General features: G+C 37.3%; 1 protein-coding gene across 3 annotated transcripts in view; it reads right to left on the reverse strand.

Moving 5' to 3' along the window:
• The window catches only part of rttn (rotatin), a 184017-nt gene that overhangs the window by 159405 nt on the left and 5960 nt on the right, over positions 1-18652 (reverse strand). For all 3 annotated transcript variants that reach the window (XM_052024022.1, XM_052024021.1, XM_052024023.1), the window contains exons 2-8: positions 17955-18142; positions 13887-14082; positions 11442-11549; positions 9441-9531; positions 8455-8569; positions 5443-5593; positions 2913-3078 (exon numbers count right to left, since the gene is read on the reverse strand). In XM_052024022.1, coding sequence (XP_051879982.1) covers positions 2913-3078; positions 5443-5593; positions 8455-8569; positions 9441-9531; positions 11442-11549; positions 13887-14082; positions 17955-18142 — 1015 coding nt within the window. The remainder of the gene's footprint in view (positions 1-2912; positions 3079-5442; positions 5594-8454; positions 8570-9440; positions 9532-11441; positions 11550-13886; positions 14083-17954; positions 18143-18652) is intronic.

Here is an 18652-nt window from a genome sequence, read left to right on the forward strand (position 1 = left end):
CTGTTAATCTAAATGTTGTATGTTAAATGAAATCTGAATTCTAAACTCCAGTGAGCACATCCTATTCACTGTACTCATATGACAGCCTCCTCCTCCCAGAAATCAATCTATTAAATCCACACTTCACCACCATAAAAGAGGAATACATCTTTTCTTAGGCAAAGGATAACATTCCAAGTGCTCCAAATATGGTCTCACTAAAGCCCTGCATTGTTGCAGCGAAGTGTCCTTATTCATGTATTCTAGGCTCATTGCAATAAAAGGTCAACATACTAAATGCCTTCAAAACTGCTTGCTCTGCCTGCAGGCAAGCTTTCTGCATTTTATACCACAATAATTCCAGATTCCTCTATTCACTAACATTTTATTAACTTAATATTGTACTTTGTTATTGCTTCTGACTCTTTACATCCCCCCAGCAGCTCACTTTCTCATGTAACTCTATATTGTTAGCAAACTTGATTATCATGCACTCAGCCAATTTAACCAAATTACCAATGTGGATTATAAATACTCAAGGGCTCAGCATTGATCCTTGTGGCAGGAACACATTTATACGTTCCAGGATTTACCCATTGTAAGTGGTCAGAAAATGTGAACATCAGATAGACTATTAAGAACATGCCAAATATGCCTGAAGATAATAGATTAATTTTGTAACTGGCAATGTACAAGAAGCCAAGTTGTCACCTTGCAACTGTTCAGTTTCCCTTGCAATAGATCATCACAATAGTTACAGATTAGAGCCTGCTGTTTATTAGATGCTTGTAAAAGAAAGAAGTTTATTTTGTTAATTTTTTAACTTAAAGTAATGGGTGGTAGTAAAGAAATACTTCCTTAAACATTGTGTCTGGTCAAGCACCAACAAGCCAGGTGTTTGTTCATCTAGTAATACCCTTCCTTCATTCATAAGGTTATTGTTTTAATTTCCACTCCAAATGTTTGAGCACAAGATCCAGGATAACACTCCAGTATTGCTCTGAAGACTGAGCTATATGCTGCACTGTCAAAGGTACCATATTTTGACTGAAATATTAAACTAAGACCCATTTGTCCTCCCAGCTAGACATGAAAAATCCCACGGTACCATTTTAAAGAGCAGCAGCTGGGTTTTCCCTTGTGTTCTGGACTCTGTTTAGCTATCAAACATTAAAAATAGAAATTATGATTACATTAGGACCTTGCTGTGTTCAAATCAACTATCCACTAAACACAAAACTACTTCAACGACTGTAAACTTTGGAGATTCCTGAGCTTGTGGAAGTGCTACGAATTTCTTTCCTTCACTTCTTAAGCAAACCTTCAAGAATAAGCCTCAATTGCAGATTCATATGGAACCCACAGATAGACCAATGGACAACGTATGTCCATTTCAAATACCAGGCATAATGTGGTCTGCCAGTACCAAATGAGCAAATGTTTGGTAACTGTTGACTGGTAGCCAACAGAATGTTGAGGCAAGAAAAGAACAATGCACAATGACATCATTTGATTTGGATTTATGACGTGTCTGTCTCGTCAACTTCCTCATCCCAAGGCTATGAGTAATTTCTAACATCACTTAAGAGTAACACGAACAAAAAAAAATCTGATTTCCCTACTTACTCTGAACCAAATAGATTTTTAAATTGGTATACTCAGGCAATTAAAACGACAGTGGAGAATTTGCCCAGATTGCTAAACAAGTTTGAAAACTTCAATCAGATCATAAGTTCACCTTTCTCATCTTTCCATACAACATAGATTCCTGATATCCTGAATTGGGTCTACTGCTCAATCTGTTTCCTTTCAAAAATAATAATATCCTTAAAGGATCAGGTGCCCAATACTGCACCTAATATTCTAGGTAGGATTATTTGATACCAACATGCCTGTATAAATGAATGTACCTATCTTAATATCCAATTTGGTATCTCATCTTTCTTTACCTTTTATTAAAGTTAGAGCTGAATAGTCATCTGACCACTTGTAGATTAATTTACAGTATGGTACTAATGTGCCAGCCTAGTTTCATGACTCAAGTCCGACCTCCCATTTTAGAGAAACTGGAACTTGAACATGGATGGTACAGCAGGTTGTATGGGCTGAATAACCTCATTACTTTTCTCATTCCTACAAGCTCATAAATCAGTGGAGGTTGACTCATGACTGAAATTTTCTGTAATAAATTTGCACTTCAAGGAATACTGTCACCCTTTCCATCACCTCCTTTCTGTCAATGCAGGAAATTACACTGAGAATAAATTGCCCCATACTTAAATACTATAAAAGGACAATCTTTAATGTTCAAAATGAAAAAAGGATAGGATTTACCTCAGTGGAGAACATGGCTCATTACCAAAAGCAAACATCCTAAACCTAGTAATAGAAAATCATCAATCTCAGACACCAAAGAAAAGGGAAAAGAAAGGAAGCTGAGTGGAAATGTGAAATAAAAACAGAACATATTGGATATACAGTTTATCATTCTATGTCTATTAACAGAATAAAGTTTTTTTTTCCCCCAGGTATAGACTTTTCATAAGAGATGATGGAAGAATCAATACTTGAAAGTGGTAACTTAGATCTTCTCTTCATGCATTTTGCATTTATAGTACTCTACATTCTGCCTGCCTAATTTTAAGTCCAGTTAAAGATACCTCCGTTACTTTAATTTTCAATCAAAAACTTTAAAAGTTTAAATGTCATAAAAATGTTCTGAAAATAATTACAAAATGGAATTTAGTGGGAATTTAGTGTATCATATTCTAAATAAATATAATGCCTTAACATGTGCAAGGGCACAACTATAATGTACCATGGTTGTCAGCCTCCAGTGCCTCAACCATTTGTTCTCAACTGAAAAAGAAAAAAATCTTCAGGATACAGAAGAAGTCAGAAGTAACAACATCCCCAACTAATATTTCATTTACCTTGAAGATACCGCATCACCATCTTGACCATCCCCTCTGGGACGCTGTACTGTTCGTCCAATCACTGATGGTCTAGGACTGGTACTTCTAGGAGATGGATTTTGGGAAACGTGCATCCCACGTGCTTCCTGGGAATAAGCCAAGGAGGAATTCTGGGAAACTAAGTCTAAAAGAATAAAAGTGACTTTAATGGATTCCCTTTTCCAATATTAATTCATTGACACCGCAAAACTAGGATTACATGTTGCTGTTAGTAAATGCAAGATCTTTTGTTTTTATCAAGTTGATATAAAGAACCTCGAACAGCTGAAAGTTTAGTGTCTGCCACAACTTGGTGTTGGGATTATTTCTCAGCTCAATACGTATTGCTAAATCAAACCAGATCACACCAAACCTCTCCAGCTGGCTAAATCCACACCCTCTCCCCCAAATGCCCTCAACCCCTTCCCCCACCTGGGCCAATCATGCAGACCATCTGCACATCTGAATCAGGCATGGTGAAGCCTCAGAACACCACTGAGGCCCACTTGCTTTTGATAGAGGCAAAGCTGGGGACCGCTCAAAGGCTGTGTTTTAGTTTTTAAATGTCTCTGAACCTATTAAAATTGTTGTAAATAACCTTTTAAAAAATGTAAAAATTAAAAATATTGATGTTTTTGTTAATTTTTGAACATCATAAAACAGCTTGGCTGTTAGACTCCTTGTGAAGTCCAGCAACACAGCAAAGCAACAGATGCAGTACGAATGTTGAAAGGCAGAGATTCCAAATTGCGCATTCAGCACATTATATTATACCCCATTAACTTGGGAAGTTCTGCACGTGAACTAGCAACAGGAGCAAGCTACTCACCACAACCTACTCACTCCCCACTGTTCAATAAGATCATTGCTGATCTGATTGTAATCTCAACTCTATAATCGCCATTTAGTTCTATCCAACATTTATCTTATGAAGGTTGCAACCAATTTTTTCTTTGATTTCATGACACTGACTCTCTATTCCACTACTCTCATTTATGCAGTTCCATACTCTGTCAATGAGTATTGTTTCAGTGAAGTTTTATTGGGTTTCTCAGCCTCCATCTTTGTTGAGGTAAGAGTCCCAAATAATCTCAGTGGAGCGAATAATGACATTGTTCTTGGAGATTCTAATTAACCATAATTATTTGAGGCCAAGGAAGAACAGACCAAAGGGATAGTTTCTGTGCTGAATGATTCTGTGACGAATGATTCTGTGACTTCTATGACTAGAATAACTGAAGGAAAAGGAACAGATTTTTAAACAATGCACATTTCCAAGAAAATTACTTCATATGCTTACAAAACAGGTGTTGGTAGATCTATTAATGAACAATCAAATAAATCAAATAGATGATGAGGAAAACCCAAATTTAGTAAGTTTAGCAGTGAGTGCAGGGAAAAATTAATCATACAAAAATGGTTGTGTCACTGCAGTTAATGATTGAAGAGTTAATGTCAACTTTTAAAATTAGATTACTTAGGTGTTTGGTGACGGACAATACTGCCTACATGGAGAATAAAGACACACCAAAGCTAAAGCATTTGCCCACTTTTGGTTTTCCAATGTAATTTGATGTAATTCTGAATGCCTAGACTAATTAACTTTGAATGTGGCGAATCAGTGATGCAGATAGCATTAATGAACTTCAAATATATACTCCAATGCCAATATTTTTCATCAGTTGAGTCACAGACAGCCCAAATATAATTGTAACGTTTTTAAGCCATTATGCTTATACAGGGTGAAAGATTATTGGGGTAATTTTGATATACTCTCTCCAACAAACTTCAACCCCCAGCCAGTCTCTTGGCATTCTCTCACTGATCAACAACTCTTCTTCCTCTCTTTTTTATCTGCCACCTGGCATCAATAGACTTCCTACCCAACAACTGCATTCTCAATACAATTCTCAGTGGGCAGGAAACAGAATGCAAAAATTTAAGTTAAACTTGTGAGGAGCTCCACACAACAGGGTGATTTCACTTCCCTCATACTCTTCCCTGCAAATACTGGGGCTGACCAGACCACAGAGCATACAGTAGGTTCAAGATGAGGAGTAACAGGGTTAGATGGAATCTGAAAAAGAATTTTTTCACCCAAAGGGTGGTTGCATTCTGGAACACAGTGCCTGAGAAAGTGGTGGAGGCAGGTACTCTCACAACATCAAAACAGCATCTGGATAAGCACTTGAATCCCCAAAGCACAGTAGGCTATGGACCAACTGCTGGTAAATGGGATTAGTATTGATAGGTACTTGATGGTCAATATGGACATCGTGGGCCAAAGGGCCGTTTCTGTGTTGTAAGACACAATGATTTCCTCATCCTCAAAGAGTAAAAAAATTGCAGATGCTGTAAATTTGAAATTAAAACAGAAATGTTGGAAATACAGCAAGTCACAGAAGCTCATTAGCCTGAAATGTTAACCATGTTGCTCTCTCCATTGATACTGCCTGACCTGCTCAGTATTTCCAGCATTTTCTGAGAGTAAACAAGTTAGTAATCTTACTTTGCTTTGCAGAAAAGAAACTGGGATCCCTGTGGAAGTTCAGTCGACTTTGCAAGTAGCTGCAGAGTTGAGTCAGGCAGCCTATAGCAAGCATTGCTAAATATTGCTTTCCATCTTGTTCAAATGCTAACTTTGTCAACAAAAGAAGGTTCTGAAAGATTAAAAACAGTTAAAATAATTATGACCACATGAAAAAGCAAAAAAACTCCCACAAATATATACAGTATATGGCAATTAGCTGTCCACGTAGCCAGAAAAGTTCCAAGCTGGATTCCCCACCTGGGCTGACATATTTCAAATTAGAGTGACAATAGAGGTGTCACAACAGCCTCAGTGCCCTGGAATAGATAAGGAAAGGCTCAAATATGAATAGTCAAAATGCCACCTTGCAACCTAGAAATAATGTAAGAAAATAACTAAGTTGCTTTATTGATTTAAAAAAATAGGCATGGTGTGGGTAAGCAGGGATTAACTTCATTAAAAATAAAATATGATAAATGTAATCAAATGATTGATTAAGCAAATTTAGCATTGCATTGTTTGGGAAAAACTATAACAAAATACTTATGTATGCAGTGATATGAATAGTGTTAGAATGGTTCACAAAGGTACAAAGAATAAAAACTGGTCATATTTCCTTTTAAAATACAGAGACACAAAGCTTTGGATTTTAAGTTATTAACGAGATCTTCACAGAATATTTTAGTTTGGGAAAGCAGCAGCTCTATTGTTCACTAGAGATAAGACTTAAAAGATGCTAATTTCTTCATATGGTATGAAGTGATAGACATACACATGATAGAAAGAGTAACAAATCTACCATAAATCAAATGGAAGAGAATTGACAAGAAAAGGAAGTTGGACCAAAAATTGAATAAGTTATCTGAAAAGAAATGTGAAGGAATTATACAGTGAATATAAGAGATATCATTTAGATATTAGTTCGACATTCTATTTTAAAATGTTTCTAACAGTTTTACAATTTAACTTGGTCTGCAAAAGAATGAGGTGCTTAAAATCAGGAAGAATCAAACACTACTTGATATTCAGTCCTATGAATGCCAAAGCATTGCAGTTTTCTGCAGAACTGAAGCTTGAATGAATATAAACATTTCAGCCTAAGACTCTGTCTAGCTGAACAGAGGACCCTCCAGATCAGACTTGGATTAGAAGGGAAAAGGCAATCAAAATAAATCACTGAAGATGAATAGATATACTACTACCAGCAGTTTGTCTGATCTGGTTTATTTAAGTTGTGCTTGCCTGGATTGTGTGTCTGCTTTCTTTGATGTGTGTATAATACAGCATCATTATAACTGAATAATCGGATTCTAAGCTCTTTTCTCACCAAGCTGTCTTCTGTTGAAAATCATTTTAAATGAGTGAAGCATTATTATTTAAGGCACTTCATTCAGAATCATCATTAGAGCTAACAAACGCCACGGTCCAGGTTTGAAGAGTATCTAAAATTATTGACTGGCTAGGTTTCTGCCCCATCCCAGCCTTACCAGAATTCTGCAAAAATTTCAGTGAAGCTTAATTTAACCAATTTTTCTAAATCAATGGCACTTTCTAAACAAAGCTCCTCTTAAAAAGAGTTACTTATAATGTTTTCATTAATACAACATTTTGATGCATGGAAGATCCATATTGTTAGCATTGTGAATCTCCCATCTCATATACATCCCCTTGTTTTACCCCCTCCTTCAGAATGATCTTTCGTAAGCATATTGCAAAGTAATGGAAATGGGAACAGTTTGTGATGATGATAAGATTTCCACAGTTCATTCAAAATTAAAATAGCATGCAAGCTGGAAATCTGATGAAAAGCCATCAACCTGAAACTATTGCTTCTCTATAATTTCTGCCTGTTGCACGCTTCCATTTTTTAAATTATTAATGTATTTTATGCCACCTCAATAAATTTATTACCATACCAAACAAGCCAATTTATTCATCTTTTACTTGTTAAATTAAATTTGAGTTGTTTTTGGACAGGTTTGGTGGGCCGTTTGGTAGTTGAGGAAATCATTAAGATTGAAAAGTTAAAGTAATAACTACCTGAAGGAAGATGGTAAGGTGGTTTCCTTAAACTCCCCAACAGCAGCCATGGTGGAAATTGGCATATTTACCCATGCCAAAGCAGGTCTCAAATTTCCAGTTGAGGTGCTTCAGAATTTGAGTATTCAAAGACCATGTACCATTCACGCACAGTAGAATTTTGCACAAGTGACATCAAAATGAGTGTCATACGCAATTCTCATTTTTCCTCATGATGTATCAGAAGGTCAGGATAACCCCATCAATCTCATTCTCCCAGTTCTTCCCCCTGTGAAATCAATTTTCTCACACATCCCTATTAACTCCCTCCAGATTCTCTAACCAGCCACCTACACAATGGGTAAGTTAGTGGTCAATAAACCTAACAATTAGCATGCCTTTGGGTTGTTGGAGGAAACTGGGGGAGCCAGTGGAAACCATTTGGTCACAGAGAGAACATACAGACTCCTAAAAGATGTCACTGGAGCTCAGGATTGAACCCGAGTCACTGGAGCTGTGAGACAACTGCCCACCTGCAACACCACTGTGCTGCCTCAATGTTACTGCATAACCGCAGCAGCCTCCATGCATTTGCTCATCACATGTACAGGAGGACCCAGACTAAAATGCAGAAGTACACAGTAACCGTGCAAAGAACCTGAAGGTGATGGAATTTTTATTTTTGAAAATGTAGAGTGCCTAAAATAATACACTACATGATACAATTCCTAGGCCATGAGCACTGGATCGCTGGTCTATTACCAATACCCAACCATTCCCAATTGTCAATCACGATTCACTTACTGAGGTGACAATACAAGAACAGTGGAACACGAATTATCCTGTTCAACATATTCCACAAATATGGTTTGCTTTCACAGTCTATACATGAACTCTGAAATTGGTAAGATTTTATTCTACCATGGATTTAGAGGATATTTAACTGAACAAAATGCATTTGGTCTTTCATACCTGAACAATCTTTGGCCGCTGAAGGAAGATCTCCGCTGGAAAATCCTGCATGATTACATCTTGTAAAAGCTCACAGGTATTGCGAACTAAAGTGCGATTACTACTGTTCAAGGAGCTGCTCAACAAAAGAAATACAGATTAAACATTTTCAACTTTTTCCCTATTATATATTCAAGATTTGAATAGATGCTTTTAGAAAAGGAAACAGTGAGACAGCCATGTTGTGTGGAAGCTCAGCTCCCTGTAGAAATTGATTTACTTTGAGTAATAGAAAGGCAAATAGATAGGCAATTGTAATGATTTATGCATGGGGCCCCAAAATGAGAAGCATTTATATTTTAATAAGCATATAAAGCATTATAATTACCCAAGTCAAGTTTTCTTTGGTGTAGAAAATATTATTTTAATTCTCCCTTTTGCCAATTCTTTGCTACATTACATGTTACTAAGTTTTAATGGGATCTACTAACAGTTCACGTTCATCAGAAAGACAATGCCACACATTTTACTACAAAGTTTGGTCACGGCAGCCTAGATCAATTGAGCATTACAGGATTTGATAATTTAATAAAAACAGAAAATGATGGAAACACTCAACAGGTTTGATAATCTAATAGCATGAATTTAAATCAAATTGTGCACTTCTATGGAACTTTTAGCTTCTACAAGACATTGTCAAAAATGTGGAAAATTGTGTTTCCATTAAATCACAATGCTGAATTATTTAGTGAGAACATGTTGCATTATCTGATTATCAACAGTCAGGATTACTCATATGCTTAAAGGATTACCTGTAAATCCTTAAACAATGTGCATGACCGTGAGTTCCAGCAGAATCAACTGGTTGAAATGCACTAACATATAATCACACACTACTTATTGACTATTTTCTGCCAAACACACCTTTTCAAAGAAGGTTAAATTGCAAAAGTCTTTTTGTTTCTCCAATATTATTCACATCAACAATACAATTTGCTAAGACCTACCTCTCATTTGATAGAAGAACATGCCTGTCTGTCATAGTTAGCGTTAACCAGGGGAAGGTGGAATACTTCAAACATTTCACTGTATCATTAACTAAAAACATAATATAAACATTAAACTACTGGGGAAAATAACATTGTGAAGTTTGCATATCTACAATGAACATGAAAAACACACTGAACACCATGTGCAATGCTTACAGTGGAAGTTAGCCGCAGCCCTTCATCCTCTCTCATCCAATCCCACAACAAAAGCACATTTTAGAAACTCTGCAGAAAAGTCTATCGCCCAGATACTGGTGAAATCAACCCCTGGGAGGCAATATTCTTCTTCCTATTTGTCCTTTGTCAAATATCGGTATCATCAAAGATGTGTCACTACCCTCTGTCCTTTCCAAAATAACATGCAAGCCATGAGTCCCATTGCAGACCCAATCCCACCAGAGACTGGGGTCAAGCAAGAATATGTCATTAAAGCAACCCCCTTCACAATCTTACCCTAATACTGCAGCTCCTCTGCAGCAACTTCCTCACTGGAATGAACCTAATACAGGACGAATGGGAGGCTGTTCAACCTTTGTCATTTCCACTCCAATCTCAGTTAGTCATCATGATACAGAATGCAGATGACACCTGCATGCATATGCCCAAAGAGTTAACCCCAAATCAGCTATCATTCCTACAATGAGATATAAAAGAGGATGGGCCTTAAACTAAAAATCTAAACAAAGAGAAACATCATTCACCATCCAAACCCTGCCACAAATCACTGTCCCTTAACAGGATCCACGATAAACCCCTGGTTAGCATGGATTATTTCCCATTTCTTGGGAGCACTGCTCAGTGAGGACAGGCAGCAACAACAAAATCCACCACAGCCTTCAGCATACCAACACAGCCAACAGCCACTTAAGAAAAAGTGTGCTTGAAGACCCAGTAACAACTTAATGGTCTATCAAACGATAGTGATCCCCATCCTCTTGTACACAGACATGTGGATGACCTGGAGAAGACACTTCAAAGCAATGAAGTACAACCAATACTGTCTTTCAAATCCTCTCACAGCATAGACACACTTATGTAAGTGTGCACTCCCAAGTTTAACAATCTCAAAACAAAGGCTCTGATTATGCTCAACCACTGCAATGGACAGACCACATCATCTGCATGCCTAACATTAGACTCTTGAGACAAGCATGCTGCTCCTACCGCTGTCAAAATATGCAATTTCTAGGAGGGCCGAAACAAAACGGGTCAACAATATCCTCTAAGCCTGCTTGAAGAAATGTAAACATCCTTACAACTCATGGTAATTCCAAGATCGCTCAAAGTGGCAGAGAAGCATGCAGGAAGGAACCAACCACCTCAAGTCTCTCTGATGGGAGTACATGGAGACCAAGTGCGAACATCCCACCAGCCTCCAAAGGAGATGAATCAATCCCTCCAATTATTCGTCTTCTGCATCAGCAAAGCACCAAAAGGAATTATTCTGCAATGTTTCCTGAAATAAACTACTACCAATACACCAAAAGGACTCACAATAACAGCACAGTGAAAACACTTCATCACTTCACTCCAGACACAATAGCATCGGCTGACATCTTTAAACTCAAGATACCAATGTGGAAAACACAGCAGAATAAGGAATCGTTGACCTGTTCAGAATTTTGTAGAATACATAAACTACATAGTGTGCAAGGCCGAAAAATCAATTCAATTGCATAAAACTTCTTAAAGTGGGGTCTCATTGATGTAATAGATATCTGGTATTAACTTGATACAAGTTTTAAAATGTCCCAACCAGTATCTTAGTCACTTTTTTCCCCCAAGCCTTTTTATTGAACTATAACCTCTCATTACTCTGCCTCATCTTCCTTACAATATGTTTTTTTTTGTAAAAACAGTAAGAGTACAAGGTGCTAGTATTTCAATTTACAAGGTCTAAGTCTTCTGAAGAAAAGACATCTGGAAGCATCCAAGCACATAACATTCCTGAAAACTCACCAACTGCTTTCCTGGGCAGAATTTTATTTGGATCCACTTGACTGCAGTTGTGTCTCTGAAAGTAACCAACCACTGTTTCTTTCTCCTCATGTGGTACAGTTGGCACCACTGTAAAAGTATATATTTTTTAAAAGAATTAAGCTTTTGATCAATGAAATATTACATATGTATCACATCACTTTATAAAATGCAAATCAGAACCTTGCATCCAATTTACAAAATCTTCCAAAACACCAAATTATGCTTCTAAAACATTTCTATGGGAAATACTTTGCTCCACAGATTGTTAATTTGAATTACTGTAACATTTTCAGTATAAAGTATATTTCCTTTGCTTCCTTGCAGTTTACCCAAGCAATTCTTTTGGTCAGAAGTGATTATCAGGAAAGTTATATAGATTTTTTAATTAAAAAAGTAAATTTTTGCAGATATAGACCTCAGTAGATTGGTGAACATTTATTTGCCAACCATAATTAACCAATTTGAGTAGCATGCTATGCCATATCAGAGAGTAAATCAAGAATCAACCATATTGGTTGTTCTGGGGTGACATAAAAATGCAGAATTCCTTCTCTGTAGAACATTGGTGAACCAGATAGTTTTTTATGATATTCTAGTAATTTCATGGTCCCAGTTACTGATACCAGTTTTTTTTTAAATGTCCATAAATTGTATTATTCAAACTTACATCTCTGGATGAAGGACAACTGGCTTCGAAGTTACGAGTGCCACTAGTTCAAGGCACTCAACAGAAACAGTTTGGCAGCCTTCGCTTTATAGTTATGAACACATCAACAAAAGAAATGCACCAAAGGAATTGATATAAAACAGTCCCAAGATTGCAAAGCAGAATCAAAAGAGTACCATTAGTAGATGATGGGATGGTATTAACTTTTTGTTGATGCAAGATCGGGCAGTGAGCCAAGAAGTGTAGCTACCAAAATTAGATTACTCAATTAGTTAGCAAAACTAATTAAATATAAAACTAAAGCTTGATAGGGAAGGCAGGTTAGGTGACATGTCATGACAAAAGTATGTGGAAGCTGGCAGACACCAGAAGGTCCCATCTCCACTGAATTGGTATTGGTTTATTATTGCCATTTGTACCAAGGTACTGTGAAAAACTTGTTTTGCATACCGTTCGTACAGATCAATTCATTACACAGTGCAGATACATTGAGTTAGTACAGAGTACATTGAGGTAGTACAAGTAAAAACAATAACAGAGTACAGAGTAAATTGTCACAGCAACAGGGAAGTGGACTGCAGGTAGACAATGAGGTGCAAGGTCATAACAAGATAGATTGAGAGGTCAAGAGTCCATCTCATCGTATAAGGGAACCGTTCAATAGTCTTATCACAGTGGGATAGAAGCTGTCCTTGAGCCTAGTGGTATGTGCCCTCAGACTCCTGTGTCTTCTGCCTGATGGGAGGGTAGAGGAGAGAAGAGAGAATGTCTGCATCTCAATGAATTTCAGTTTTGCTTTGTTGAAATGGAGTGTGATCTGCTATCACAGTGATGCATTAGGGAAGGAGAGGGTAATATGGGAAATTTGTGTCAGGAGACTTCTACAGCCTATGGGTCAAGTAGGAGTTTGGATTTTGGTGGTGGTCAAGCAAGCAAAGTTTGGGAACCCACAATGCAGTGGTGCAAGAGCCTCAGTTTTTGACCACTTCAAACAGAACTTGTCATTTGTATGGAGAGCAAAGAAGGTAGGAAGAATGGGAAATGTGGGCACACTACTGTAACGTACTACTGTTATTCAAGTTTGGACATTAAAAACATGTACGATTGTGGTAAATAACAGTATATTCAAAGGGATAAATAAACTTCTCTGCAGTTGCAAATAAGGGTCTTCAAGATTGTTTTGCTTGTCTGGTATCACAATTGAGAACCTCTCTCCAGAAGTGGAAGAGATCTTTGAGCAGATGGGAAAGGATCGACTTGCTGTGACCCCTGCAGGAATAAACTACATAGGTCAATTTAGGAGTGAAGTTCTGCTGAGGGAGTTTTGGGTGCCGGGGTTTAAACAAGTAGTAGGTTGGTTCTTATTGCAAGCAGGTTGTGATACAACTGTGAGGAAATCTTGTTGCAAATGCATAAGACTTTTGTGAGATAATTCCTAGAGTACTGCATTCAGTTTACAGATATCCTTACTCCAGAAAAAGTCAAAAGAGAGTTCACTAGAATGATTCCTTGGATAAACTGATTGCCTCATGACAAATAATGGAATGATTGAAGAAGCACTTAACTGCTTTGGTTTAAAATAATGAAAGCTGGCCTTGGTGAAACATTTAAGATTACAAGGGCTAAACAAATGCAACACATATGTCCACATATAGAGAACAAAATCTATAAAATGTTTACAGCCATGTAACAAGTTAATACAATACACATTCCCAGTATTAGATGCCATAAGTTTAACATTAACCTACACAAATTACCTTTGTCAGAGGATTTTAAAGGCTGTGACAGATAGGCAACAGCAGGATCAACATCCAGAATTGTATCGGGCAGTTTAAGCAGATCATCCATTATCTCATCAATGCAGACCTGCAGATCTGGCTCCACATTGGGTCGCAATTGCGCTAGAAATTCTAAAGCTCCAATTTCTCGAAATATTTGAGCCACTGATGAATACTTTAAAGCCAAGACACAAAAGGTACATGTTAGATTGATAATGTTGATTTTATTCTTGGAAACATTCAGCAAGTCAGGCAGCATCCATGGAAAGAGAAATAAGAATTTGCATTTCAGGTTACCAACCCTTCATCAGGACTCCTAGAACTGAAATATTAGCTCTGTTTTTCTTTCCACAGATACTGCCTGACCTGCTGAGTGTCCAGCATCTGCAGTTTTTTTTCCATTTTCCTTGTTTTGCAATTGCAGTCTAAATTGACATTATTTAAAAAACGTACATGACAAAATCCTACAAGCCAAGAGCAATACTGTCCAATTAGGAATTCTACCATGACTACATCAGGGCTTTCTCCTCATGCACCCCTCTTTTTGATTATAATCAATGCTGCTTTGTGGGTAGCAATTAGAAATCAGCCATTGGCTTTAAAACATTTCATAATAATTTAAAAACATTTCTTTTTCTTTAATTTGAGCTAAACTATCTGTTACAATAGGCAATGTAGCAGACATGTCGCAACAAACTCTTTCTTTCTGATTGGGATTAAGAGGATAAGAGGTTAGATAGAACAGTCTGAGCCACAATTATTGTCTTGCTTATTCTACATTGATGACAAAGTACAATTCTGCATACTTGCAAGACACCTTTAAAATCGTTGCTACCAAAGGTCAGCCTTGACTTAGCATCAGCACTCTCATTTTTGTAGGTCAGGGGTTCAAACCCCTCTTCAGAGATCTGAACATATAATCCAAGTTGACAATTTAGTGTAATACTGAAGAAGTGCTGTACTGACAAGGTACAATTTTCTAGATGAGAAGTTAAACCAACCTCCCACCTGCTATTTAAAAGGAGTAAGGGGGTTCCAAAAGTGTACTGAATAATCTCATCTTACTAAACATAAAGTGCTGGAGAATTAAAAAGGCCAAAAACTTGACACACCTTCCAAAATTCCCTATATTTTGGAACAGCCCCAGAAGATTGGAACGCATCAGATCACTATTTTAAAAAATAAAGAAACCCTGATACCTGCCGTAAGCAAAATGCTCAAATCTATCATTAACTGAAATAACAGGACACTTGGAAAATCATGATGTAATTAGGCAAATTTAAAAGTTTTATGAAGGGCAAATCATGTTTGTCAAGTCCAATAAACTTTTAAGCACGTAGCTAGAATGGGAACAGATACCAGTGGATGAAGTTATCTGAACTTTCAAAAGGCACATTTTAAGGTACCACATAAAAGGTATTTACCTAAAATAAGGGTTCATGGAATTGGGGAAAATATTTAAAGATGTATTAAAGAGAATGTATAGGATAGAAAACAGTAGGAGCAAAAGGATCTTCTTCAGTTTAGCAGATTGCAATTTGTGGCTACAATACAGGGCCCTCAATTATTCACAATTTATATTAACGATAGATGAAAAGACAGGGTATAAAATATTCAAACTCGATAAGAAAGTAGTGCTCGAGAAAGATGTCAAGAGTCTGCATAAAAATATAGACAGGTTAAGCAGGTGAGCAAAGAAAGCAGCAGGTTAAAAAATGTGGAAGTTATGCATGTTGGTAAGAAAAGAGATTTGTTTTTAAATAGTGAGAAACTTGCAAACATTGATGTACAGGAGAGATCTTGAATGCTTGCACAGAAAGCAATCTGCAAGTACAGCAAGCAACAGGAGAAGGGGGTTGAGATTTAAAAAAAAATGAGGAAATGTTGCTGAGAATGGACAGGTCTTTGACAAGATCATAACAGAAGTAAATTTTTAGTTTTGTCTCTGTAACTAAAGATTACAGCAGCACTGCCCAGTTAGGGAATATTTAATTAATGAATCTTCAATACAATGAAAGAATTTATTTCAAGTTAACACTTGACAAAGGTTTGGTTCCCTCAGCAAAGAATAGGGAATACATTTGCACACTGTCTTTCAAACGTAGGTCCACAAAAACCTGTAACCTTTTTGATTGGGTCAGTGGGGAGTTGTCTGTTAAATAAATAAGCTATTTAAAATGGAGAAAAAAAACTTAGCATCTGTGCCGTTCTACCTGGCAACAACAGTGATCAATGAATAACTTGTTTTTACAAGCTGAAATGTACAAGTACGGTTTGATTTTGATTTACTGCATTTTTACTGGGAGGACACTGATGCGCTTCTGACTTTTCTCACCACCCACAGTTACAGGTTTATGATACCAATTGCTAAACAAGTTTTCCTATTACAGTGGGTTCTTTAGAAGCTTAACCCCTTCTTTAGCTAACACAGGTGGGCAGGGTGATGAAGGTGGTGTTTGGCACACTTGCCTTCACTCAGGGCATTGAGTACAAGAGTTGGAATGTCATCTTACAATTGTACAAGACGTTGGTGAGACTGCACCAAGATTATGTGCAGTTCTGATTGCTGAGCCATAGGAAGGAAGTCATTAAGCTGGAAAGGGTGCAGAAAAAATTCACAAGGATGGTACTGGGACTAGAGATCTTGAGTTATAAGGAGAGACTGGAAAGACTACAGCTTTTTTCCCTGGAGCACAAGAGGCTGAGGGGGCGACCTTACAGAAGTATATAAAATCATGAGGAGCATAGGTAAAGTGAATGGTCACAGTCTTTTTCCCAGGGTAGGTGAGTCTAAAACTAGAAGGCACAGGTTTAAGCTGAGAGGGAAAAGATTTAAAGGGGACCTGAGCGGCAATTCTTTATACATAGAAAGGCTGGAATATCTGAAAATGAGCTCAAGGATAGTCTCCTTGAGCCCATTTCCAGATATTCCAGCCTTTCATCATCAGCCCTCTCAATCCATCTCAGAATTCTGTATGTCTTAATCAGTTTGCTTTTCCTTGTAAATCTTTGGCATTCTCTACCTCAAGGAGGCTTTGGATGCTTGACCACTGAAAATAGGCTGAGAAAAAAGGGATTTTTGGATACCACAGGAATCGGGGTACAAGGAAATTGGCTGGGAAGACACATGATCAACCATTTTGTTTTAACGTAAGATTAGGCTTGAGGGGTTATATAGCCCATTTCTGCTGCACTTATAATTTTATGTACTTAACCAATATCACTTTTCTGATTAGTCTTATTACTGTCTGTAGGAGGGAATATGTATGAAAATTAGCTGTGACATTTCTCTATATTACAGCAGTGTAAATAATTTAAAACACCTTGTTGGCCTTAATGCACTTAGGAGATCTTGAGGTTAGAAAGGTGCCATAAAAAGGCAAGCTAGATAGATTATTCTTGCCTAATCTTATCACATGGTCTTGCCCATCTTCAAAAGAGGTAGGTGAAAAATTCACATTTTACTTTAATGCTGAGCAAAAGATGAACAAGTATGTAAGCACCAGTCATGGTCTTTACTTGTTATTCAGCTCATACTAGGAGGAGGAGACAAATTAATGAAATGGATTCAGGCTGGAGGTGAACAGCAAACATTATTAAATTTTCAACTATTTAACAATGGAAATACATATCCAACCATTACATTCCTGATATATGGTACAGATTTGCTGATAATGCAGGTTGTACTCATCAAGAATATTTATACTGAAGGGCTTGGAAAATAATCAGGTTTAACTGCAGTTCATAATGATGTATAAATGAGAAAAACAAGCAGGAATTTCAAAACATTGTAAATCATGCTATATACTCTATTCGACTGACTACCCAAGTTACCAAGCTTACAAGGACAGACAGATCAATCCAAACTCACCATTTACAAGCTCAATACTGAGCACATTGACAGGATCCTTTTTTGCCTCACTATTCTATAATTCCACTTAAACGTTGGTTGGTAGTTACAAATCACAATGTACTTGTTCCACTTCCCAATGTCTAACACACTTAAGTAATTCTTCTTCCGTGATTCCTCTTGCACAAATAACTTACCTTCACAAGTTGACCACATAGCTTGAGTACTTCTCCTTGCATCGGAACAGTTGGGAAGTTGAACCACTCGAAAAGTCGAACAAAGAGGCTCTTTTCTTGTGCCAAATCAACAACAGAAATCAATCCATGATCAATTTTACTCAAAATATTCTTCAGGGCTCGAACCCTAATTTCCACCAACTGGTGACCTACGAAAAACAAGATAAAACTAAGATTGATTTTGATAATTTGTTTCCAGATTTTCATTTAGGGTGGATAACATCCAAGCTAGTTACTCTCCTTTCAAACTGCAACAATATGGCTAATGGAGAGCTGTGTATCCTCCACCACTTCTGCAGTCCATAGAGTAAATACAGCCCCAAATTCAAGTATACTGTACATGGGAGTTGGTACCCCTCATTTCCATTGATTCTGGAACTGAACTACCAATATTACATAGCAGGATCTAGCCCAACTAACAAATAAACAAAGGTGACACACAAAAGCATCATTTACCTTGACAGGAAATGCATGTGCAAAATTAATTCAAGATACTTAAAGTATGGTGGGTAGGTAATGGAACTCTATAAGCCTTAGCTCGTGAAACATCCACATTATCAGAGTCAACATCAATCACCAAGCAGCCTAACATTATACCCCCGATTAAATGGATCTCCAATATGAAGCTGTACTGGAGCTCTTTATTTCAGAGCAATGCA

The sequence above is a fragment of the Pristis pectinata genome, chromosome 9 (genome assembly GCF_009764475.1).
Source record: "Pristis pectinata isolate sPriPec2 chromosome 9, sPriPec2.1.pri, whole genome shotgun sequence".
NCBI classification, from domain to species: Eukaryota; Metazoa; Chordata; class Chondrichthyes; order Rhinopristiformes; family Pristidae; genus Pristis; species Pristis pectinata.